General features: G+C 38.9%; 3 protein-coding genes and 1 pseudogene across 5 annotated transcripts in view; 1 reads left to right on the forward strand and 3 right to left on the reverse strand.

Annotated features, from left to right (window-relative positions):
• elfn1b (extracellular leucine-rich repeat and fibronectin type III domain containing 1b) overlaps nt 1-25,874 on the forward strand; it is a 106,026-nt gene that overhangs the window by 28,912 nt on the left and 51,240 nt on the right. The gene's annotated exons all lie outside the window — the stretch shown is intronic.
• LOC311286011 (UDP-glucuronosyltransferase 2C1-like) lies at nt 9,095-13,317 on the reverse strand. The gene is made up of 2 exons (XM_084401998.1): nt 12,711-13,317; nt 9,095-12,315 (listed from the first exon to the last, which is right to left on the reverse strand). Exons 1-2 carry the CDS (start codon nt 12,715-12,717, stop codon nt 10,679-10,681), a joined length of 1,644 nt encoding a protein of 547 aa, XP_084258124.1. The 5' UTR covers nt 12,718-13,317; the 3' UTR covers nt 9,095-10,678.
• LOC311286013 (UDP-glucuronosyltransferase 2C1-like) lies at nt 17,130-25,818 on the reverse strand. Its single transcript, XM_084402004.1, has 2 exons — nt 25,706-25,818; nt 17,130-19,110 (listed from the first exon to the last, which is right to left on the reverse strand). Exon 2 carries the CDS (start codon nt 19,103-19,105, stop codon nt 17,513-17,515), a length of 1,593 nt encoding a protein of 530 aa, XP_084258130.1. The 5' UTR covers nt 19,106-19,110; nt 25,706-25,818; the 3' UTR covers nt 17,130-17,512.
• On the reverse strand, nt 21,489-23,786 carry LOC311286559 (UDP-glucuronosyltransferase 2A3-like; annotated as a pseudogene). Its single transcript has 2 exons — nt 23,132-23,786; nt 21,489-22,555 (listed from the first exon to the last, which is right to left on the reverse strand). The product of its transcript is annotated as a UDP-glucuronosyltransferase 2A3-like (transcript).

Here is a 25,874-nt window from a genome sequence, read left to right on the forward strand (position 1 = left end):
TAAAAAACTGGGTGTAACATCATGATTGACAGCTGTACTTGAGTCTGCAGGAGTGGGAGTGTGGGCGGGACCTTGATACCGCGGCTCCACCTCCAAACAATGTAATCGGCAATGCCCATTTCTGGGATATTTTGACTTCATTTTCTGTAGTTGAAGCTAGCGGAGACACATTGTCTATCTTTTTTTACAGTCTAAGGACGGCTCTTTTTATCTTTTTACGTGGTACTGCACACAGGACATATACACATTAAATAAGTAGCCAGAATGTGGTAAAACTTTGCATAGAAAAATCTACTTCTGCTTCACTTGACCTTTATCTGATAAACGAACACAGCTTAAGGTGTTCACATAATCTTTACACGTTGTGTGGTTATTAAGTGTAACCAGACTAAGCTCCTGCATACCAATACACTCATGATTTTCCTCTGCCTATGCGTTCATGCAAATACATGTGACCTATATTGTATAATTGTCCAAATGCTCTAAAATATGCATGATTGTGTAATGATTCAGCATGAACTATTCAAAGCATTACAATCTGCCTGTTTTTTTCTTATAATATTTTACACATTTGAATGTTTATATAAAATGAGTCGCTAACACGCCTCCTGAGGCCTGGGGAATGAGGTTTACACACACAGCACTTACTGGCCTACGTCTGTTACAGTTAATCTCACTCCCATCCGGGTCACGGCACCAAATGTAACCGGTCCTACTTGACCCACTTTGAGCGGAACTCAAACCTACGTCTCCAGCGTGGGAGTCGGGTGCGCTAACAAGGATGCAAAAGTCCGCAGCCTCTAGTGTTAGTCGCCAAAGTGCCTCATGAGACCAGGGGAGTGAGGTTTACACGCACAGCTTTTACTGGCCTTCGGCCGTTACACTCACCCCCCTAAACCTCACTACCATTCGGGTCACGGCACCAACTGTAACTGGCTCTACTCGACCCACTCCGAGCGGCACTCAAACCAGCGTCGGCGGCGGGCATGCTAACAAGGACGCTAAAGAATGCAGCCTATAGCATCAGTCGCTATAGCGCCTCTTAAGGCCAGGGGAGTGAGGTTTACATGCACAGTCCAATACACGGGCAACATTTTCGACATGAATTCAGTTTCTTCAGCAACCCTAAAATGTGATGCCTTCTTTACCATTGGCCAGAGTGGAATAGTTTAACGTGTTTACATACCCATTTCTTTAAATTAAAATCGGAATACGCCACATATATTACTATGATTATGGTTGTTACTATGGTTATGAGCTTAATCGTATTAATTTGATAAAAGTATTGTTTATATGTGGTTATAATTAAACAAAGTTTAATTGCAATATTGCCAAAATCTCATTAAAATTCGCATTTTGAGGGTACATGTAAACATAGTCATTGTCACATGACCTCATGTTTAATTCAGCGAGTGCTGTCCAGTTATCATCTTGAAAATAAAGTCGTTAAGTTGCATTTTTAATCCAATTTAGCATAATGAGTCAAGATGGAAATGATATAAAAAAGCAGCTGATATTATTTCCGGTTCATTCGCAACACTTCCATTTCATTCGGAAATGGAGGGTGTAGTCAAGCATACTGCATTGTGGGATTCAGTATTCCGTGCATGCTGCACATTTTTGCATATGTAGTTGGTCTTCTACGTATTTCATAATACAGTAGTATGTATGTACAGTAAACATACTGCACACTGCAGAAATAGCATACTACTACTCATACTATTCCAAACATATCCTGAGAAAAGGAGAAATGATAGTAGCATTAAAACGAGCATAAATTCCCACTGCAGCGACAGCTCCTGACCAAAGGGACAATCAACCTGATTATACTCCATCACTTCTCATACATTCCATGAGCTGACAAATGTCAGACAAACGCTGACAGACGCAGACAGGGGTAAAACACTGATCTGATAAAACCCGACAGTGTCTGTTGCCATTGCTCGCCGTCTGTCGGTGCTATGTGAATTGGCCTTAAGAGTGAAAAACATTTGAATATGTAGAAGTTGGAATGGGTAGTAAAAGGAAAGGTAAGACAGAGGTAAAGAGAAAAAGTGCTGGTGGGAATGAAGATAGAGACACCTTGACCTTGGTGGTCTTCTCTTCAGCTGGATCAGCAAGTCTGTGTATGTAAATTGGATGCAGGAAGATACCTGTCTGTGTGTGTGTGTGTGTGTTTATAGCTCTCTAAATGAACTGTTTAGAAGTTGCTTAATGGCCAGATGGCATAAAGCAAATGAGTTAGAGTAGGAATTGAGTTTGCATATTTATGAAGCTTTTCTGAATAATTAATGAGGTGCAAATGGGACTGAAGTTGATGGTGAGGCCAGTGAGATGTGTAATGCATACGTTGTGTGTGTTACATGCAGAAAGCCGTCAACATTCTTCTACATCCTTGAGTTCATGAACAAACAAAAGGATCAAGAGACTGATGTCTTGTCTCTTCATCATGTACGAGCGCTTTCAAACGTGTTTGCTTAGCTTTCTAAATGAAGACATACAATAAGCATTATTCAGACAATTTCTGAATGACATTAGTGTTCCAAATACACTGAACAAAATTATAAATGCAACACTTTTGTTTTTGCCCCCATTTTTCATGAGCTGAACTCAAAGATCTAAGACTTTTTCTATGTACACAAAATGCCTATTTCTCTCAAATATTGTTCACAAATCTGTCTAAATCTGTGTTAGTGAGCACTTCTCCTTTGCAGAGATAATCCATCCACCTCACAAGATGCTGATTAGACAGCATGATTATTGCACAGGTGTGCCTTAGGCTGGCCACAATAAAAGGCCACTCTAAAATGTGCAGTTTTACTGTATGGGGGGGGGGGGTTATCTGGTGTGACCACCATTTGCCTCACGCAGTGCAACACATCTCCTTCACATAAAGTTGATCAGGTTGTTGATCAGGTTGTTGATTGTGGCCTGTGGAATGTTGGTCCACTTCTCTTCAATGGCTGTGCGAAGTTGCTGGATATTGGCAGGACCTGGAACACGCTGTTGTATACGCCGATCCAGAGCATCCCAAACATGCTCAATGGGTGACATGTCCGGTGAGTATGCTGGCCATGCAAGAACTGGCATGTTTTCAGCTTCCAGGAATTGTTTACAGATCTTTGCAACCTGGGGCCGTGCATTATCATGCTGCAACATGAGGTGATGGTTGTGGATGAATGGCACAACAATGGGTCTCAGGATCTCGTGACACTATCTCTGTGCATTCAAAATGCCGTCAATAAAATGCACCTGTATTCGTTGTCCATAACATACGCCTGCCCATACCATAACCCCACCGCTACCATGGGCCACTCGATCCACAACTTTGACATCAGCAAAGCGCTCACCCACACTATGCCATACAAGCTGTCTGCCATCTGCTCTGTACAGTGAAAACCGGGATTCATCCATGAAGAGAACACCTCTCCGAAGTGCCAGACGCAATCGAATGTGAGCATTTGCCCACTCAAGTCGGTTACGAAGACGAACTGCAGTCAGGTCGAGACTCCGATGAGGACGACGAGCATGCAGATGAGCTTCCCTGAGACGGTTTCTGACAGTTTGTGCAGAAATTCTTTGGTTAAGCAAACCGATTGTTGCAGCAGCTGTCCGGGTGGCTGGTCTCAGAAGATCTTGGAGGTGAAGATGCTGGATGTGGAGGTCGTGGGCTGGTGTGGTTACACGTGGTCTGCGGTTGTGAGGCCGGTTGGATGTACTGCCAAATTCTCTGAAACACCTTTGGAGACGGCTTATGGTAGAGAAATTAACATTCAATTCACGGGCAACAGCTCTGGTGGACATTCCTGCAGTCAGCATGCCAATTGCACGCTCCTTCAAAACTTGCGACATCTGTGGCATTTTGCTGTGTGAGAAAACTGCACATTTTAGAGTGGCCTTTTATTGTGGCCAGCCTAAGGCACACCTGTGCAATAATCATGATGTCTAATCAGCATCTTGATATGCCACACCTGTGAGGTGGATGGATTATCTCGGCAAAGGAGAAGTGCTCACTAACACAGATTTAGACAGATTTGTGAACAATATTTGAGAGAAATAGGCATAGAAAAAGTTACATAGAAAAGTTACATACATTTGTGTTACATAGAAAAAGTCTTAGGTCTTTGAGTTCAGCTCATGAAAAATGGGTGCAAAAACAAAAGTGTTGCATTTATAATTGTATTCAGTGTATTTGCATTCGATGTCTGTGATTTCATGTGCCGACCAACATACGTAGACCAACAATAAAAACCACAAAAAACATAAAATAAAAAATATAAAATAAAAATAATCAATGAGAATGAGAAATCAAATGTACATGAGGTATCTTTGTACCATTAAAACATCTTGCAACTTTCATAGCTTAAAATGTCCTCCATAAACAAAGCAAATCAAGCTCCAAAAACAGCTCGTTCTGATATTGTGACAATCTGACAGCAGTGTGTGGATCTGATAGCAGCTGCATTGCAAATCAGAAGTAAACAATTTCATAATGCTTTGTCTGTAAATGACGGCTTTATATATATGGATAATGTTTTCAAATCACTTACTCTCGTGCAATAGAGAGTGGTGGTTGATGCTGTTTCCTATGCAGTGAAGAAGTTAGGAAATCATAACAGTGGCCGTTTACTGACAAGCCTTAAAGGAGCTGTCACTTAAAATCATTTGATATTCTGACAAGGGTTGAAAAAAATAGTTTTTACACGCACACACACACACACACACACACACACACACACACACACACGCACGCACACACGCACGCACGCACGCACACACACACGCACGCACACACACACACACGCACAGTGTCTACATACTATATATGATGCATACTATATGTGTGTATGTGTATATAGTATGTATATCTCAGTGGTATGCAAATGGTTCAAATGTACATTCATGTCCCTGTTACACTTAAAGGGATGGTTCGGAGTAAAATCAACCTAGGGTCCTTTGCACCATGACATCGAACCAAACACCCCCCCAGAAGCCTTTTTTCCCTTGGTCGAACATTATTAAAGTTAGAGTTTATTTAGAGATATCAGCCGAATGGCTTAGTGCAGGCGGTAACGGATCCAAGGATGTATCTCATAAATTACCCCACTAATAATGCCCAGAATGGTACCACACTTCTACAGTAGTACAAATAGGTTCTGTACTCATAAAACGAGGCATTTGAAAGTTTGTAAGTACATAAGGAGTTTATTTAAATAACACTTGCCTGACGGCTCATGCTACTACTAACCCGGACGTCAACGTCACTTCAGTGATATGGGAAAAGCACGTAAAAGTCCTGAAAGAAAGCGATGCATAAGGATGTAGTGTAACGACGCCCAGTTCCAGGAATGCACTAATATTTTATTGGTAGTACCAGTTTGCATCAATTATTAGTTAACACTGAGTTGTCAACATTTCAGAAAAAATTATAATTCGTCGTTACGCTACATCCTTATGTGCATCACTTTCTGCCAGGACTTTTACGTGCCTAAGCCATCCGGCTGATATCTCTAAATAAGCTCTAACTTTAATAATGTTCGACCAAGGGAAAAAAGGCTTCTAGGGGGGTGTTTGGCTCGAGGTCATGGTGCAAAGAACCCTAGGTTGATTTTACTCTGAACCATCCCTTTAATGTTGTCACATTTTCCTGGTTAAATAAACATTACTTTACATAAAAAAAAGAAACCAAATGCAATTCTATTTTGTATTTTTTACAATGTAATTCATGGTCTATTTATTAATACCAAGTAAAAAAGGCAGTAAGAATTTAAACAATTTTGTTTTTTTTGTGAACTTATGTTCAGCTGTTCTTTTTATTTTTCAACTTATTTTCGAAACATCAGTCATCAAGCTCCATAGTCACAGACTTGAAGATGTACCTTTAATTTTTACCTAGCTGATTGCTCACTGATTGCTCATGTTTTCAGGCCATTTCAAGTTTGATTTTGACGTGACATAAAGCAGTGATATCTAAGTGAGTGAGTTGTTTACTCACTTTTTAATTAGTCTTTCCATTAACGCTATCATTCCCTTTATTCAGGCCAATTCGAGAACACGCACAAAAACAAGAGGCGGGATTTATCGCATAAACCAATCATATCCAATTATAACCAACCATATCCAATCATAGCGCGATGGAGACATTACCTTCTCTCACGTGACTTTCCCCTACTCATTCTCAATTTCACACACCAAACCTTTAACCGCACGCTTTAGGGGGTCTGTTAAAACTCAATGGGCTCAGGGGAGGCAAGAAAGATGCGGACTCCCGCTGTAACTTTACCTGCTGGTGTCGCTGTTGGACACTGTTACGTTAGAAAAACCGAAGTAATTTATACACCTTTTAATGTCACAACTTGTAATATTTACGTTTTTGTAATATGGATGATTTTATCATCCAATTTTCTTAAGGCACTGCCTCCAGAGGAACTTTACCAACATTATAAGTGAACCTCAGGAAACATAATAAAAAAATCCATGACATGAACCCTTTAAAATCAAAATGTCTATTTAGACAGGAATTAAAGTACCACACAACCCTGGTGTGTTTGTCAAAATAGGTCACAGAATTTTTCTCGTGTGTGGCAGGAGAAATACAGACTTTTTCAAATCGGAAAGCAATAAAAATCAAACCTCTGTAAATGCTGATATTATCTCTAAAGTCACTTTTTGTGATATTTATTCATGCTTTTTTTTCACCACCCAATGATGTACTATCAACATGCCAGCAAATATTGATATATGTGATTAAATGTAATTCATTCATTTAAATAAAATTGACTAGATTTACAGTTTCTATTCACACTAAAGCATTTATTTTTTCAGAAACACTCTTTTTTTTCAAAACTTTTTTTTTTAAGTCAAGTCAAGCTTGATATTACATTTCATTTTGTATGTTTACTGTGGTCGATGGTCCCTCACTGAATCGGTTTCAGTTTGTCCGAAAAGTGTGACGAACGACTGAAGGACGTTTCCAGCGTTCTGCATGAGTGTGTGTCATGGTTTAAATCTGAGGGGGGTGGGGAATAGCTAAAATTACTTGCTTCAATGTACTTAAACATTAATCAAAAATGTGCTTATGCTGTCTATCCATATTCTGACAGAGTAATACATTACACACACAAGCTCTGGGACTGAACATAAACAAATGCACGCTGTCCTTTGGGGGGCAGCATTTCACACCGTGCGGCAGCTTTGTTTCAGAAAATAGAAGCACATATGAGCAATGGAGAAACTTTAATGTGTCCGGATTTTTTAAGCCTAGTTTTCACACATCTCACATCCTCATTCTTTAGAATGACTAATGGGGTGAAAGTACTGCCCCTCAAGGAAAAAGAGAGGGAGAGAGAAAAAAGGAAGTTTGTCCTATTTAAGTGGACAGAGCACCCTTTGAAGGACATTGAGAAACACACACACACACACAGAAGGAGCTGCTACCCTAGGGCTGTCATGGTAACCTGGATAAATGATGAAAAGGTTTCTGTTATCTTGCTTCATTGTGCTCTAGAGTACTTAAGTATTTTGGTCATATTAACATGAAATTAGAATGCTAAATAATGCAAATAATAAGATGTGCTTTAAAATAACTTGCAGTGCAAACAATTGGCAAATATGGTAAACAATTCAGTTACTTGTACAACTACTGTACATTGAGATTCATATGTATGAAATGTATATAGGTCTTTTTATTTTTTTGTTAGTGTTCACATTCTACATTAGCCACAGGGAGCGTAATAAAAATGTGTGAACATCACCATCATGATGTCTAAACATACACACTGCACCTGCTGATATTGATGTTCAGACATTGTCGTTTCCTCTCTGATGTATGCCAGAAATAGCCTGCATGTTGTCTAGTTGAAGGATAATGGGGATGATGCCAAACAATCCTTAAAATAAATAGAAAACAACGACACACACAGAAAATATGCTTTCACATACACCCACTGCATTAGATGAATATTCTTTAAAACCTATAATGATGTCAAAAAAAGAAGAAATGCTTTGTATATCTGCGCGGATAAAAGCTTTCAATTACGCTTGTATTTTTAGCAGCTCGGCTGCATATTAAAGCACTAAAGCAGCAGAAAGTTCTGCTGTGTGTTTTGTAAAGCGTGAAGTCAGGAAAATTTCAAACACGCGTACAGATTATGCGTGTTCCAGATTGTGTATGTGTATAGTGTACAGATATCTTACAGCAGAAATTCATGTAGATGCAGCCCAGTGGTTAGTGTGATGAGTAAGCCAGTCTGTAAAACTACCAATAACCCTGCATTTAAGTCTGGCTCGCTCCATGAATATGGTATGCTTTTGTGTTCTATTACTTTGGTGGAGGAGAGAACCGTTATTTTAGTGATTGTTGTTTTATTTGTTTTCCCCACAACATCTAGGTATATTGCTTTCTCTTGCTGTTTCAGTCATGTACATTTACGTCTATGAATAACCATTTGATGCATGTTGCATGAATTTTACAGAGCAAAAATAGCATTTATTTGACCGAAATTCAAATAAACAAGTTGACTATCTAGTCAGCATATTGTATGCTTATTTGGTTGCAAATGAAAAATCTGTTGGATATTAATTAAATATCTTCTATACATTATTCTTTCTGACAACAAATCACTTGAACACAGCAGACTCATAATTCCAACTTCAGAAGTGGGAAGTAGGAAATATCACAAAAGCAATAAGCAAGCAACTTGTAAAAATACTGTATGTGCCTCATGCCCAACTGCCCTTACGGTCTGACATTCACAAAAACACCATGCTTGCAAATGTGATTTTGCTTTTATAAACAGGTCGTAAGTTAATATTGAGTTACTTCCATTTTAGATATGATATTGCCAGTCTGTTTTTGCTCCCACTCTGCAACACATGTAGTGGTGTGGTCCTGAACAAATCAGCATTTTGAATGAATGGGGTGAATGAATGATTCAATGACTCACTCATTAAAACAGTATTTTGATTCATTCCTAAATAAATTAGTGATTTGAACGAATTGGTTGAATGAATGATTCACTGTTAAAGATAGTCAGTTGTTGCCACCTAATGGCATATCAAAAAGCAGCGGAAAGCATTAGAGTTTTTATTTATTATTTTATTAATATGTCTTAATATTCTCTAAATGTAACTGTTTTATGGGACATCACAACACAACTCTACCCAAAACATATATAGTTTTTTACAACCCGCAAGGACCATTTTCTCAAAACTCTTCAGACAGTGAGCACAACTTCACATGTGGGCTAAACTGTGGATCATCTTCCATTGCTTTTGCACAAAATGCATTCAGTGATGACATCTTTCAATTATTTTTTCACTTAGACACAAAAACCACCAAAACTCTATTATAATAATAAATAAAATAAAAACTTGACATAATATAAAACTGAATAAGAAAGCAGTTTCTATAGTAAAACCATATTGAAATATATTCTGAATCTAAAATTGAAATACGATCAAAACAAGTCGATGGAGATTAACACCTACACAGATGTAAGTCCTTCAATTTCATTACCATCTATACAAAAGGGGACAATTTAGGAATAAATGTGTACTATAATGTAAATCATGTAACACAAACTGCAGTGAATTAAATGAACAGTAGAGAGTGTCATTCTTGTTTTGTAAAGAAATGTCACATTGTTGAAACATTTTTAGTTTGAAAACTTTTTCAGGTTGTTATGAGTGACAAAGTGTGTTTGTTGTATGACAACCTTTACTTTGTTATGTAAGAATGACTGGATTTGGGACATGTATGAAGTGCTTTGGTAGCTTTAGTGCATTTTGAATGTGACATGAACTACTGTGCCAAGTTGAGTTGGTAAGAACTGTGTGAAGAGTTTTGAAAAAGTACCCTTAGTATTGAGAAATGTGTCCTAGCAATTGTAAAAAAACTGTAATTCAATTCAGTCAGTAAATTGGCCAAAAAGAACTGAGCCAACGCAACTGAGAAACACTGTAATGAAAAATCCCACCACTTTTTATACTGACAAAACACAAACAAGTGAAGTAAAGCCTGCTTTAGGGGATCTAAAATTAGGCTATATCCTAATCTTGGCTGCTAACACAAAGGTCAAAGATGTGAATCATAAACTGGAGACATCTACCACCACTTTGCTCTTGAGCAATACATAATCACAATCACAGGTTGTCCCAGTGGAACTGTCACTACTGCTTGTGTCATTCAGAATAAGACTTGTTTATTATATGAGTAGTAATTAAGTAATAACATAGTAACAACATGTGCTGATTGTTTTCCATTGACCAAAAAATGCCTTTTTGGAAAGAAAAGCTATAACATACTGTAAAAATGCACATTCTACAGTTAACTGAGCAGGTAAAATATGCATTATTTCCCAAATATATTTCCCCAAGCATTCTTGTTATTAGGTGCATGTTTGGAAATTAGCTGAGATAGATATATGTGCACTAGTACATTTTCATCCTCATTATTGTCACTTGTTTCTCTCATTCTGCAGCAGAAATATCTAATAATTTATATATTATACATTTTAATAAAAATGTATAAAATCACCATATAAAATGTAATTTTAATTAAGAGATTGACCTGATTATTTACTGAAAACAGATTTGAATATAGTCTACAGAAACAATACAGCTACTGAGACTCAGGTGTTTAAGTAAAAACACATTGTGTCAATTTAATTAAAATCATTCACTTTTTGTTTTTCATGCTTTTGTTTTTTTGTTTTTCATGCAAAATCATGCTTTTTGTTTTTCTCATGCATATTCTGCAGCAGAAACACTTGATAACCGCATATATAGTCAGGATTATGAGTGACACAGCAGAAAGCAGGAACAGAATGACATCAACAGAGTGATAAGAGTACCAGGGCATTTTGTAAGAGTCTGTGCGCAAGTGAGCGGCACCTTTGTGCCTCATAACAAACTCAATCCAGAAGATGGCGTTGTCCAGAGGCTTCACTGGGACGTCCTTGTGAAGCCTTGAGAGCCTCTGCATGTTCTCCCGATAAGAGGGCTCATAAAGGACCTCTTTGACAGTTTTAAGGAAGGAGTCCTTATCCACTGTGGCAAAGTCTACATTCTTGGCTACACCCTTTACTCTCATTTTAGAAAGATTATCAGGCTGGTCAAAAATCAGCCCAAATCCAATGATTGGTACCCCGTGGTAGATGGCTTCTTGAATTCCATTGGTTCCTCCATGTGCCACAAAGGCTCTGGTCTTAGGATGACCCAGAAGATCATTCTGAGGCATCCAGTCCATCATTAAGGTGTTGTTCCCTAGTGCAGATGGTCTCTTTCCTTTGTACCTCCAGATGATCTTCTGTGGAAGTTCTGCAAAAGCTTCAGCAACTGCCTCAGCCACATCATCAGGAAGCTGACCAATGAGAGTGCCCAGAGACATGATGATGACACCATGCTCCCCAGAGCTCTGCACAAAGTCCTCCAGATCTTGTGGAAGAGGCTTTGATGGCTTGCACTGAAAACCTCCCATATAGACGATGTTTGGCATAGTGGGACGCGGGAATTCAAAAATAAAATCAACTCTATGGAGCCACAGATCAGCACCCTGAATTAAAGAAAAGAAAGATACTCCGGGACCAATGAAGCGTTCACAAAGTGCATTATAAGTTGGAGTTATCATGATAGCTATCTGCATTTCTGCTATGATGTACATTACTACATTCTTCACTCTTTCCAAAAAGCTCATGCGGTCTGATAACTCCAGCATTGGAGCTGGAACATAAGAAAGTGGAGAAGGAGCTATTGCAAAATGAGCCTCACTGTAAACTGTCCAACGGACATTGTAGACAATGGGCAGTTTGAGATAATGACCCAATAGTACACCTGCAAACATGGCTGGATCTGTAAGAATCAAATCATATTTGGCATCTTTTAAGGACTGCATCAGCTGCTGGTCTTCAAACATGTTGACTATCATCTTGTTTTCAACTTCAAGTATCTCTAAAAAACTTTGCCACATTTCTATCTCCACCTTCAGACGAGCCCAGATCGAACCCTCCCTGAGAGTTCCCAGTAGTTTAGATGCAAACACTTTGAAGAATTCTTCACTAAATCCTCCTTCAGACTTGATATTGATTGATGTGTAGTGAGGAGAGAATTCTTTGATGTACCAGCTGTCTGCCATCCGAATGACTGTAACATTGTGACCTTTGGCATGAAGTGCTTCAATTAAGATGTTCATGTTGACCCAGTGACTGCCATCCACAGGACAGACAAGAACCTTCCCACTCTGAACTGGGACAGTCGTCAGCAGGAGGGTTAACATGATTGGCCCAAGCACCTGAAAAACCTGTCCATTCATAGTTCCTGTCGCAAGGAAAGAAAAGAAAAGATACAATTCCGAATAAAATGGTCCAAATTGTATAGTTCAAATTATAGTTCAAATACTGCATAATATATTATTCTTGTATTATTGCTTAGAAAAAGGAACTGTATGTTGAATGCACAGAGGAAATAATTAAGAGGCAAACTTCAGCATATAAAATATTAAATTAATTGCATTAACTAAAAACAAAAAAACATGAACAACAATCGCAAAAAAAAAAACACAAAAACATTATAGACAGGCCTAATATATACAGGACCCATATTTATTTGCTTATGGAAACATTCAAATATTACATAGCAATATAAACATGAATCATTCACAATAAGATAGATTGCATCTTTTTAAATGAAAAAAATAAAAATAAAAATCTCACCCATCATTGTGTAGAATGGAAAATCTATCTGTTAACTGTTGTTGAATGGAGTGCAAGTCATCCAACTATCACAGAATTTGTCCTTGCTATGCATGTCAACATCTATTTATATATGTAAGTGAAGGTTCGTTTAACAATCTTTAAAGGGCAAGGGGCATTTACCTTCAAATATCTAGTTAATGAGTTACTATTCAAATTTATGTTTCTGGTACAAACTAACTCCCTTTACAGTTTGGGTTTAGGCACAACATTAAGTTGAGTAAATGATGACAACATTTCCATCGGACTAACCCATTAACAAAAAAAAATATTAAAAATAAAAACTTCCCCTTTCTTTTCAACAATCTACAAATGCATTAATAAAACAAAGTCTGAAACCGAAAAAAGTTTAGTTTTCAGCTAGTTAGTATACCTTAAATAATGACCAATGGTATAGAGAGTAACACACAAGCTTTCCACAGGTGATTGTAATATTATTTATTTAGTAAATCACATCAGCTATCAGCTGTCATGTGACTCTCCCTGAGGAAGGCTTATGTTGAAACGTGTAGGATAGATATCGTAACTTTTTGTATGGCTGTGAGACAATAAAGGCCTTTAATTGTCGTGATTATCTAGCTTTTTGTTTTTTGGACTAGTTAGTATACCTCTTTAAATTTTACGTCCATGAGTACAACAACCAATATGAATACTGTATATTCAATACAATATGAAAATAAAACATATGGTTTTCCATTATTAAAGGAGCATGCCGACTTTTTGGGACTTTAGCTTATTCACCGTATCCCCCAGAGTTAGATAAGTCCATACATACCCTTTTCATCTCTGTGCGTGCTGTAACTCTGTCTGACACCGCTAGCCTAGCTTAGCACAAAGACTGGAGGTAAACGGCTCCAGCTAGCATACTGCCTAGAGCCCTGCACGGGGCAAAACATCCAGCCCTAACCGAGACCTGGCCCGTGGTGTTCAAGCCCTAATCCGGCCCCAGCCCGAAAATGTCTGCAATTTTTCAGCCCGAACCCGAACCAAGACCAACATCAATATCACTTAAAGCTCTCTCTAACGTGCGCTGTCTGCTAGACGCACACACATACACATACGCTACTAGGTAAAATTTTATTATAGGCCTCAGACATAACTACCACCACCAACAATTATGCCCACAAATATGAATACAGACTGTCCATTACAGAGAAGCATAAGCATGCAGTAGAGAATAGCCTATAGCCAAATGTGATCCAGCAGTAAATAAAGATTTACGGCCTACCCTTTTTTTGATGTCAAGTAACTTTACTAAAGAACAACGTTTCAAAGAACTCTTCGCCAACTGGCTAATGTTAAATAATAATAAAAATATAATAAAGAAAAAAAATCAGTTGAACTGAGTAGGCTCATTCACTGTTTATTCGCGAGTGTTGTGAAGAAAAAGAATAGCACCCACTGTTGAAGGCTTCAGGCTCATTGTTTGTTGTGGTAATCAAATCAAAACTCTTTCAAAATGCAGCTTTTCCTGAAGTATTGGGAACTTTTAGTAATTCCCCACGCTCCAACTTCCCCCTGATGCTCTGCATGGTCAACTGTCACCTAATGCGTTACTCGCGTAATCGCATATTGCGTTGCATATTATAATATTATCAATATAACAATATTTAATACAGTAGCCTGCGCTCTGCATGTATATTATGGGCACGATGAAAGGAGAAAAGCTAAATGAGCCCGAGTCCGACCAAAGCCCGATCTGTAAAAAAAAAGAAGAAAAAAAGACCCGACTGCTCCCAATAAGTGACAAAATAACGCCAACATTTTACTATTTACATGTTGTGATTTGTATAGTCACAGCGTGTACAAATAACATGGTCACATGAGACACAGACATCTTCTAACCGTATACATACTGGGAACTATATTCTCAGAAGGCGAAGCACTTCTGCTTGGGCGGAGTGATTTGCTCACAGCACCTGAGAAGCCCCGTGGTGAGGAGCAGAGAGTTCGCTCAGAGTTGGAGTAGCTGGAGCCGTTTACCTCCAGTCTTTGTGCTAAGCTAGGCTAGCGGTGGTTGCGTCAGACAGAGTTACAGCACGCACGAAGATGAAAAAGGTATGTCTGGACTTATCTAACTCTGGGGGATACGGTGAATAAGCTAAAGTCCCAAAAAGTCAGCGTGTTCCTTTAAAGGGATACTCCACTGTTTTTGGAAATAGGCTCATTTTACATCTCCCCCAGAGTTAAACAGTTGAGTCTTACCGTTTTCGAATCCATTCAGCCGATCTCCGGGTCTGGCAGTACCACTTTTAGCATAGCTTAGCATAGATCATTGAATCAGACAGGACCATTAGCATCTCTCTCAAAAAAAATGACCAAGGAGTTTCGATATTTTTCCTATTTAAATCTTGACTCTTCTGTAGTTACATTGTGTACTAAGACCGACGGAAAATGAAAAGTTGCGATTTTCTAGGCTGATATGGCTAGGAACTATACTCTCATTCCTGCGTAATAATCAAAAAACTTTGCTGCTGTACCATGAGTCCAGCAGGCATAATGATATGACGCAGTACCTGAAAATAGTCCCCAGCTCGGTAACTTCCAACGTGACCGGGACTAAGTTTGTCTAACCTATCAGACCTATTTTCAGGCGCTGCGTCATATCATTACGCTTGCACTGAAAACCTCCCATGTAGACGATGTTTGGCATAGTGGGACTCGGGAATTCAAAGATAAAATCAACTCTATGGAGCCACAGATCGGCACCCTGAATTAAAGGAAAGTAGGATGTTCCTGGGCCAATGAACCGTTCACAAAGTGCATTATAATGTGGAGCAATCATGATAGCTATCTGTATTTCTGCTATGATGTACATTACTACATTCTTCACTCTTTCCAAAAAGCTCATGCGGTCTGATAACTCCAGCATTGGAGCTGGAACATAAGAAAGTGGAGAAGGAGCTATTGTAAAATGAGCCTCACTGTAAACTGTCCAACGGACATTGTAGACAATGGGCAGTTTGAGATAATGACCCAATAGTACACCTGCAAACATGGCTGGATCTGTAAGAATCAAATCATATTTGGCTTCTTTTAAGGACTGCATCAGCTGCTGGTCTTCAAACATATTGACTATCATCTCACTTTCTGTTTTAATCATCTTCAAAAAACTTTCCCACATCTCTATCTCCAGCTTCAGACGAGTCCATGTGGAACCCTTCCTCAGAATCTCCATAAGTCTGGATACAAACATATCCAGGAATTCTTCACTAAATCCTCCTTCAGACTTGAGATTGATTGATGAGTAGTGAGTCAATTTTCACAATAATAATACTTTTTTTAAATGACATTATTTTGTATTCGAGGGTGTTAATATTTATTTTTGTTGCTTATATAAAAATGCATTCTTCTGTATATATTTTAACTGTAAGCGATGATATACTAGGCTGCAAAGAGTCCACTTCAATTGAACTTGCTAGTTAGTTAACTATTGTGCTTGTACAGTTGTAGAAGTCATGTTTCTTTTTTTCTAATTCAGTAAGAACAAAGAAGTGGATATTGCATTCAGTAAATTTATCACAATGAGAATAATAGAAGAAAAAATAAAGTCATAGCCATGTGATCTATTTAAACAAAGAATTTGTCAAGTTGCAACAAAAAGTGAAAGCCATAAAATCCCCAACTATTTAGATATTAGAATTTTAACCATTTAGCACAATGTTAAGTCCAGATAATAATAATTTTTTTAAAAAACACAATACTTTAATAACAACTTCGGGAGACATTTTGCTGCTATCGTGTCTGTTTATAAGACTGCTGAACGCACCATAGATCTGGCTAAGCCCTGCAAATCATTCTTATCCGTTACTTTGATGGACTGGGTTGTAAATTTCCTGTCATGCTCTGTTTTTATGCTTTATAATTTACAATAATGCTCTGAATTTTTAAAGTGACATTGATATAATAAGAACTCTTGTGACAAGAGCTCTTTTTGTTCTATCAAGTGCTGGATTATGGGTAGTTGGCCTTTTCTTTTTACTCTGCTCTCACAACATAATGTGAAAGGGACAACAGGCACTGTGCTCTGTGATCTGGCTACCCAATTTAATGAACAATATATTATTAATAATTAATTCATTGCACTATAATTGGAATCTATAAACTGTTCAAGCATCTGGGGTCAGTACTTTTATTTTTTATTTTAAGAAATTAATACTTTTATTCAGCAAGGATGCATTAAATTGATCAAAAGTGACCGTAAAAACATTTATAATGTTACAAAGATTTCTATTTCAAATAAATTGTTCTTTTAAACTTTCTATTCATCAAATAACCCTAAAAATTATATCATGGTTTCCACAAAAACATATTAAGCAGCACAACTGTTTTCAACATTAATAATAATAAAAATGTTTATTGAGCAGCAAATCAACATAGAATGATTTCTGAAGGATCATGTGACACGGAAGACTGGAGGAATGATGCTGAAAATTCAGCTTTGATCGATACAGTCGATAACTGAGATGCAAGATGGTGAATATTAGGAAATATCTGACCACTGAATGCTGTGATACACTGCATACAATGACATATTTGTACAAGATATGTAGCTATAGTGAGTAAAGATTATAGCGTAATGCATAAAAATATGATTAGAATTAATACAAATTTATAAAATCACCATATAAAATGTAATTTTAATTAAAAGATTGAACTGATTATTTACTGAAAACAGGTTTGAATATAGTCTAACAGAAACAATACAGCTACTGAGACTCAGGTCTTTCAGTAAAAACACATTGTGTCAATTTAATTAAAAATCATTCACTTTTGTTTTTTGTTTTTCTCATGCATATTCTGCAGCAGAAATTCCTGATAACCGCATATATAGTCAGGATTATGAGTGACACAGCAGAAAGCAGGAACAGAATGACATCAACAGAGTGATAAGAGTACCAGGGCATTTTGTAAGAGTCTGTGCGCAAGTGAGCGGCACCTTTGTGCCTCATAACAAACTCAATCCAGAAGATGGCGTTGTCCAGAGGCTTCACTGGGACGTCCTTGTGAAGCCTTGAGAGCCTCTGCATGTTCTCCCGATAAGAGGGCTCATAAAGGACCTCTTTGACAGTTTTAAGGAAGGAGTCCTTATCCACTGTGGCAAAGTCTACATTCTTGGCTACACCCTTTACTCTCATTTTAGAAAGATTATCAGGCTGGTCAAAAACCAGCCCAAATCCAATGATTGGTACCCCGTGGTAGATGGCTTCTTGAATTCCATTGGTTCCTCCATGTGCCACAAAGGCTCTGGTCTTAGGATGACCCAGAAGATCATTCTGAGGCATCCAGTCCATCATTAAGGTGTTGTTCCCTAGTGCAGATGGTCTCTTTCCTTTGTACCTCCAGATGATCTTCTGTGGAAGTTCTGCAAAAGCTTCAGCAACTGCCTCTGCCACATCATCAGGAAGCTGACCAATGAGAGTGCCCAGAGACATGATGATGACACCATGCTCCCCAGAGCTCTGCACAAAGTCCTCCAGATCTTGTGGAAGAGGCTTTGATGGCTTGCACTGAAAACCTCCCATGTAGACGATGTTTGGCATAGTGGGACGCGGGAATTCAAAAATAAAATCAACTCTATGGAGCCACAGATCAGCACCCTGAATTAAAGAAAAGAAAGATACTCCGGGACCAATGAAGCGTTCACAAAGTGGATTATAATGTGGAGCAAACAGGAAAGCGCCTTGTGCTTCAGTTATGATGTACATCACTACATTCTTTACTCTTTGAAAAAAGCTCATGCGGTCTGATAACTCCACCATTGGAAAAGGAATATAAGAAAGTGGAGAAGGAGCTATTGCAAAATGACCTTCATCATACAATGTCCAACGGACATTGAAGACAATGGGCAGTTTGAGATAATGACCCAATATGACCCCTCCAAACATGGCTGGATCTGTAAGAATCAAATCATATTTGGCTTCTTTTAAGGACTGCATCAGTTGCTGTTCTTCAAACATGTTGACTATCATCTCACTTTCTGTTTTAATCATCTTCAAAGAACTTTCCCACATCTCTATCTCCAGCTTCAGACGAGCCCATGTGGAACCCTTCCTATGAATCTCCATAAGTCTGGATACAAACATATCCAGGAATTCTTCACTAAATCCTCCTTCAGACTTGAGATTGATTGATGAGTAGTGAGGAGAGAATTCTTTGATGTACCAGCTGTCTGCCATCCGAATGACTGTAACATTGTGACCTTTGGCATGAAGTGCTTCAATTAAGATGTTCATGTTGACCCAGTGACTGCCATCCACAGGAAAGACAAGAACCTTCCCGCTCTGAACTGGGACAGTCGTCAGCAGGAGGGTTAACATGATTGGCCCAAGCACCTGAAAAACCTGTCCATTCATAGTTCCTGTCGCAAAAAAGAGAACAAGCACATTTTAAAATTAGTTGCATATGTGCATCATGTAAGGACAGCTAGAATTGAGCTGTACCACAAAAAAGAAAAAACAAGTAAATTTATCACCTATTTTTTTGGCCAGATATTTTACACGATTTTCACAATAATAATACTTTTTTAAAATTACATTATTTTGTATTCGAGGGTGTTAATATTTATTTTTGTTGCTTATATAAAAATGCATTCTTCTGTATATATTTTAACTGTAACTAAGCGATGATATACTAGGCTGCAAAGAGTCCACTTCAATTGAACTTGCTTAGTTAGTTAACTACTGTGCTTGTACAGTTGTAGAAGTCATGTTTCTTTTTTTCTAATTCAGTAAGAACAAAGAAGTGGATATTGCATTCAGTAAATTTATCACAATGAGAATAATAGAAGAAAAACTAAAGTCATAGCCATGTGATCTATTTAAACAAAGATTTTGTCAAGTTGCAACAAAAAGTGAAAGCTATAAAATCCCCAACTATTTAGATATGACAATTTTAACAATTTAGCACAATGTTAAAGGCAGGGTAGATAGGTTTTTTCGAAAAAAACTTTTTCCCAAATTTGTTTAAACTGTCTTTATATACCAATACATAATTAAAATGTAAACACTCTGAAAAAGACAGTATAAAAATCGAGTGTCTGTAGTCCTCGCATGACTGCAAAAAACACAGCTACTTATTTCCATTCACTCCCACCCCCTCCCTTCTGAGCTCCTTCCAAAGCCACGCCCCCAGAACACATGAACGCGCGATGCCAACCGCTCAGCTGGAGGACGCTGTAACAAAATTCTAATTCAGGGAAGGAAGAAGACAGGGTCGGCTTGCGGAGCTGTGGGCGTGTTTATTTATAAATAAAAAATAAAAATAAAAAGTCTGGCACACATCTATAGCAGCAAAGAGCAAAGTCCAAAGTCCACTGTAATCTGCGATCGCGTCCTTATGCTTCCCGCACTTGCACTCTCACTATCAGCCCACAGATCTCCGCGTGTCTCTCTCATAGACTGGTCTCCCTCCATGAATCAAGATGCGCGCATGTGGGCAGCTCCTGTCGCAGCAGAGGTGGTAGCCATGGTAGCGAGGGAGAGTGACAGTCGCCCAGCCAATCATTTCATCCGTTCCGATTGGAAATAAGTGGCTGTGTTTATTGCGCCCTGAGAGGACTACAGACACTCGATTTTTATACTCTCTTTTTCAGAGTACTTACATTTTAATTATGTTGTATTGGTATATAGAGCTGGTAAGTCCCGCCCCTTCCGTAAAACCCCGCTGGACCTCAAAGTTGAAAAATCGTCAATGCAAGTGAATGGGAGAAAATAATTATTTTCTGGTCCCGTTTGAATTGTGCCATGAATGTGAACATATGTTGTCTGTGAATTTTTTATATAATCTTTCATGTTACAAGTTTGACAGTATATGGTATGATTCGTCGGCTAGCAGTTGTCATAACGAGAAAGACTACATGTCGCCTATGTGACGTCACCCCATAAAGTTGACTTACCCGTGGTTTTCGCCAACCTCAACGATTTTGTCCTCTCCCTGAAAGAAGGCGGTGAAGTGCACCAAAGACACAGTCATGTTTAGCGGGATCCGTGAGCTAGTGTCCGTGTGCTAGTGGTGGTGACGTTTCAAACGCGTCGAAAGCAGCGAAGAGTTGTAGTCCACAAAGTGCTTTCACACAAAGTCTAACCATATCAAACTTCTACCCGCTAAATTGTAGCATTCTTTACACGAAAAGTTCTATAAAAAATTCACAGACAACATATGTTCACATTCATGGCAAAATTCAAACGGGACCAGAAAATAATTATTTTCTCCCATTCACTTGCATTGACGGTTTTTCAACTTTGAGGTCCAGGGGGATTAGCGGAAGGGGCGGGACTTACCAGCTCTATAAAGACAGTTTAAACTAATTTGGGAAAAAGTTAAAGGGATAGTTCACCCAAAAATGAAAATTCTGTCATCATTTACTCACCCTCAAGTTGTTCCAAACCTGTATGAGTTTCTTTGTTCTGCTGAACACAAAGGAAGATATTTGGAAGAATGTTTTAATCAAACAGATCTCGGTCCCCATTGACTTCCATAGTAGGAAAAAATATATACTATGGTAGTCAATGGGGACCGAGATCTGTTTGGTTACAAACATTATTCCAAACATCTTCCTTTGTGTTCAGCAGAACAAAGAAACTCATACAGGTTTGAAACAACTTGAGGGTGCGTAAATGATGACAGAATTTTCATTTTTGGGTGAACTATCCCTTTAAGTACGGTAACCTACCCTAAAGATTATAGCGTAATGCATAAAAATATGATTAGAATTAATAAAAATTTATAAAATCACCATATAAAATGTAATTTTAATTAAAAGATTGAACTGATTATTTACTGAAAACAGGTTTGAATATAGTCTAACAGAAACAATACAGCTACTGAGACTCAGGTCTTTCAGTAAAAACACATTGTGTCAATTTAATTAAAAATCATTCACTTTTGCTTTTTGTTTTTCTCATGCATATTCTGCAGCAGAAATACTTGATAACCGCATATATAGTCAGGATTATGAGTGACACAGCAGAAAGCAGGAACAGAATGACATCAACAGAGTGATAAGAGTACCAGGGCATTTTGTAAGAGTCTGTGCGCAAGTGAGCGGCACCTTTGTGCCTCATAACAAACTCAATCCAGAAGATGGCGTTGTCCAGAGGCTTCACTGGGACGTCCTTGTGAAGCCTTGAGAGCCTCTGCATGTTCTCCCGATAAGAGGGCTCATAAAGGACCTCTTTGACAGTTTTAAGGAAGGAGTCCTTATCCACTGTGGCAAAGTCTACATTCTTGGCTACACCCTTTACTCTCATTTTAGAAAGATTATCAGGCTGGTCAAAAACCAGCCCAAATCCAATGATTGGTACCCCGTGGTAGATGGCTTCTTGAATTCCATTGGTTCCTCCATGTGCCACAAAGGCTCTGGTCTTAGGATGACCCAGAAGATCATTCTGAGGCATCCAGTCCATCATTAAGGTGTTGTTCCCTAGTGCAGATGGTCTCTTTCCCTTGTGCCTCCAGATGATCTTCTGTGGAAGTTCTGCAAAAGCTTCAGCATCTGCCTCTGCCACATCATCAGGAAGCTGACCAATGAGAGTGCCTAGATACATGATGATGACACCATGCTCCCCAGAGCTCTGCACAAAGTCCTCCAGATCTTGTGGAAGAGGCTTTGATGGCTTGCACTGAAAACCTCCCATGTAGACGATGTTTGGCATAGTGGGACGCGGGAATTCAAAAATAAAGTCAACTCTATGGAGCCACAGATCAGCACCCTGAATTAAAGAAAAGAAAGATACTCCGGGACCAATGAAGCGTTCACAAAGTGGATTATAGGTTGGCGCAATCGTGAAAGCAACTTGTGTTTCAGTTAAAGGTATAGCGGAGGATTTTCCCGAATTTTAGAAAAGAACCGCCCTCTCCACTTTCTGAAAAAATGCACATGCGCAACACTCTACCTGCTCCCGAGAGGGAACGCCTATTAAACGCCTATTGTGCACGAGAGAGCATGCACAAGCCTAGTTCTCCTCGTGCACGCTCTGTTTACAAGTTGCTGTTGGCATGGCTCATATGGCATCAGTGGGAAGCCCAACCTGTGCTTTTAGCGCACGCCAGCGTGTGAAATATTCTCCCAAAAACACTCTGGTCTTGTTTCTTTCTTCAGAGGCCTTTCTCTTCTTGTCATACAATTCGTAGACACTTTTTCTCTTGCGACCCTCAGACATTTTGAAAAAACCCGGTGAGAACGGCGAGCTTCAGTGAATGGCTGAAACCGTAGCTCACCACACACATACAACCGAAAGTGCGCATGCGCAGAAAGCGAAAACTACCTAGGGACGAGCACGTACGACGGCCTTACGTAAACATATCACCAGAATGATTGACAACTAGGAGGACCAATAGTCTTGATGATCCACCCGAAAAAAGAAAATCCTCCGCAATACCTTTAAGATGTGCATCCAAGCATTCTTTACTCTTTCCAAAAAACTCATGCGGTCTGATAACTCCAGCATTGGTAAAGGAATATAAGAAAGTGGAGAAGGAGCAATTGCAAAATGAGCCTCGCTGTAAACTGTCCAATGGACATTGTAGACAATGGGCAGTTTGAGATAATGACCCAATAGTACACCTCCGAACTTGACGGGATCTGTTAGAAACAAATCATATTTGGCATCTTTAAAAGACTGCATCAGCTGCTGGTCTTCAAACATGTTGACTATCAACTCTATGCATCTTTAAAATATTTTCCCACATCTCTATCTCCAGCTTCAGACGAGCCCATGTGGAACCCTTCCTCAGAATCTCCATAAGTCTGAATGCAAATCCTTCAATGAATTCTTCATCAAATCCTCCAGGGGAATTCAGAGTGATTGATGAGTAGTGAGGAGAGAATTCTTTGATGTACCAGCTGTCTGCCATCCGAATGACTGTAACATAGTGACCTTTGGCATGAAGTGCTTCAATTAAGCTGTTCATGTTGACCCAGTGACTGCCATCCACAGGAAAGACAAGAACCTTCCTGCTCTGAACAACTGGGACAGTCGTCAGCAGGAGGGTTAATGTGATTTGACCACATATCTGAAAAATCTGTCTGTTCATGGCACCTGCTGTAAAGCAACATAGTAACAATAATGTTCTGACAGACTATTGGAACCAGTTGAATATGTCAAGTTGTAATATTAGTGAAGTGTAAATTGTTCATTCCACAAATGTGACATTTTTTAACAGATTGTAAAGTGAAATGCTAGCAAGCTTTGCGGCAGGGCAGCTGCACTGAAAGGAGCCAAGCCACTACACAACTTTTGCATTTTTTTGCTACTATTTGTAGTCTAGACGCGTCAACACTAGTTACCGAAAGTCAGAGCCAGTCTGTAGATTTTAGGCCTTCGGAGCTGACAGATTTCTGGAAAAAAATCGTGTAGTATATGATGGGCACATATTTTCTTTTTTTCTTCAGACTATGATTCTATTTAGTAGGTAGACATCAAACATGTTTGAATTTTTTTTGCTGATTTTAGAACACACATAGTTTTCATTTGTTGTGACAAGCTGCATGTTTCTGCGTGAGTTTGTTAGGCTGTGAGTCCACCAAAGTGTTTTTAGCCAGCTGAAAATGCCAGCGTTCCACTGAAAACGTCTTGTTGCAGGCGCTTGAGAACACTTCGGCACGGTGTCTTTTTTCAGATAAAGGGGTCATATAATGCCATTTTTGTACAAGCTAATATGATTCTTTAGGGTCTAAATGAAAAATTTGTAATATACTTTAATTAAAAATTCTCATTAGTATTGTAAGAAAACACTCATTTTACCTGGTCAAAAACAGCTCGGTTTTCAGCACACCATTTAAGTTCATGTGTCTTTAAATGATAATGAGCTTTGCTCTGTTTCTGTGAGGCGTATTGACACAACACACGTGGAGTGTTGACTTGACAACAGTTGAGGATATATTTTGGAGAAAGAATGGCAGCGGGAGTCTCTGAGGACACATTTGTGCAACCGTATCAATTTGAACCGGAGTTGGACCCGGAACAAGATGACAGCCCCGAAGAAGTTCGACAATTAAGGCTCGAACAGGACGTTTCTGAATGGTTGGTTAACGTAATGTCACTTTGATCTATCTTTGTGTGTACTGGCAGGGTAGAGTAGTGAGATACAAACGCTATGTGTTTACTGATGTATACGTTAGTTCATTGACAGATTGATGTTACAGCTAATGGTCATGAAAAACTTTTTTTCGGTAAATGTAGGCTTGTCCGTGATGCGTAACGTTATCTATGCAGTGTTAGGTACAACTGTCAGGGCTGAAGCACTAACATTTTACTGATCTGTTTAAAAAATAACCAGTCTGTGAGACTATGACAGTCGTTAGGCACATAGACAACACATACTCAGACAGGAGCTAATACCTTTTTCATTGTTCTCGTTTATAAAGCAGTCTGGTGTGTGAAATGATTCGCGCAAACATGAAAGCATTGACGTTGATCGTGGGGAATATTCCCTTCGAAAACAAAACTCAGCCACTGCGTCTTCAGCGGTTCGGATTTGGGAACATCAAAATGACTGCTGTGTTCGTTATTACACCCAAGAACAGAACACCACAATCACTTGGACGCTATTCTTCTCCAGTGTATCAACAATGGCGGACTATGATGACAGCTCGCTCAGGGCGGGTCTGTGTTGAAACGCTGCTGTCAATTAACAATCGTGGGAGGGGCGTCCGACCGTGTGACGTCACACGGTCAGATGGCTCGATTTGAGACAGGGGAAAACATATAAGGAGATTTAAAAAAAAACACTGGATGGATTTTTATCATTATATGATGGTTGTGTACAGGCATCATCACCCATATGAAATAAAAAAAAACAGGTTTCACAAGGCAAATGTCAAATGAAAATCTCAAACATTCTCATTTTTCTAATTGGTGTGGAAACAGCAAACATATCTACTTGTAATATTAAGTACTATTGTTCCTTGTGATCTCTATGCTGTTCATTATATATATATAAAAAATTCTTACCTATGAATACGTATGTAGCAGATCGGCCTGGAATGTAGCTTAACTAACAACACTACAAGCATTTACTCTGTTTTGGTCTCGTTGTGCATGCTGATACAGTCATTTAACAGTCTTTAACAGGGCAAAGGGCGTTTATCTGCACAGCCCAAGTTAATAAGCTACCATTTAA

The sequence above is a fragment of the Rutilus rutilus genome (assembly GCF_951802725.1).
Source record: "Rutilus rutilus genome assembly, chromosome: 2".
Lineage (NCBI taxonomy): Eukaryota > Metazoa > Chordata > Actinopteri > Cypriniformes > Leuciscidae > Rutilus > Rutilus rutilus.

Bases quoted from the DNA above. Each gene is read 5' to 3' on its own strand.
- LOC311286013 (XM_084402004.1), bottom strand. From the start codon at position 19,105: ATGAATGGACAGGTTTTTCAGGTGCTTGGGCCAATCATGTTAACCCTC.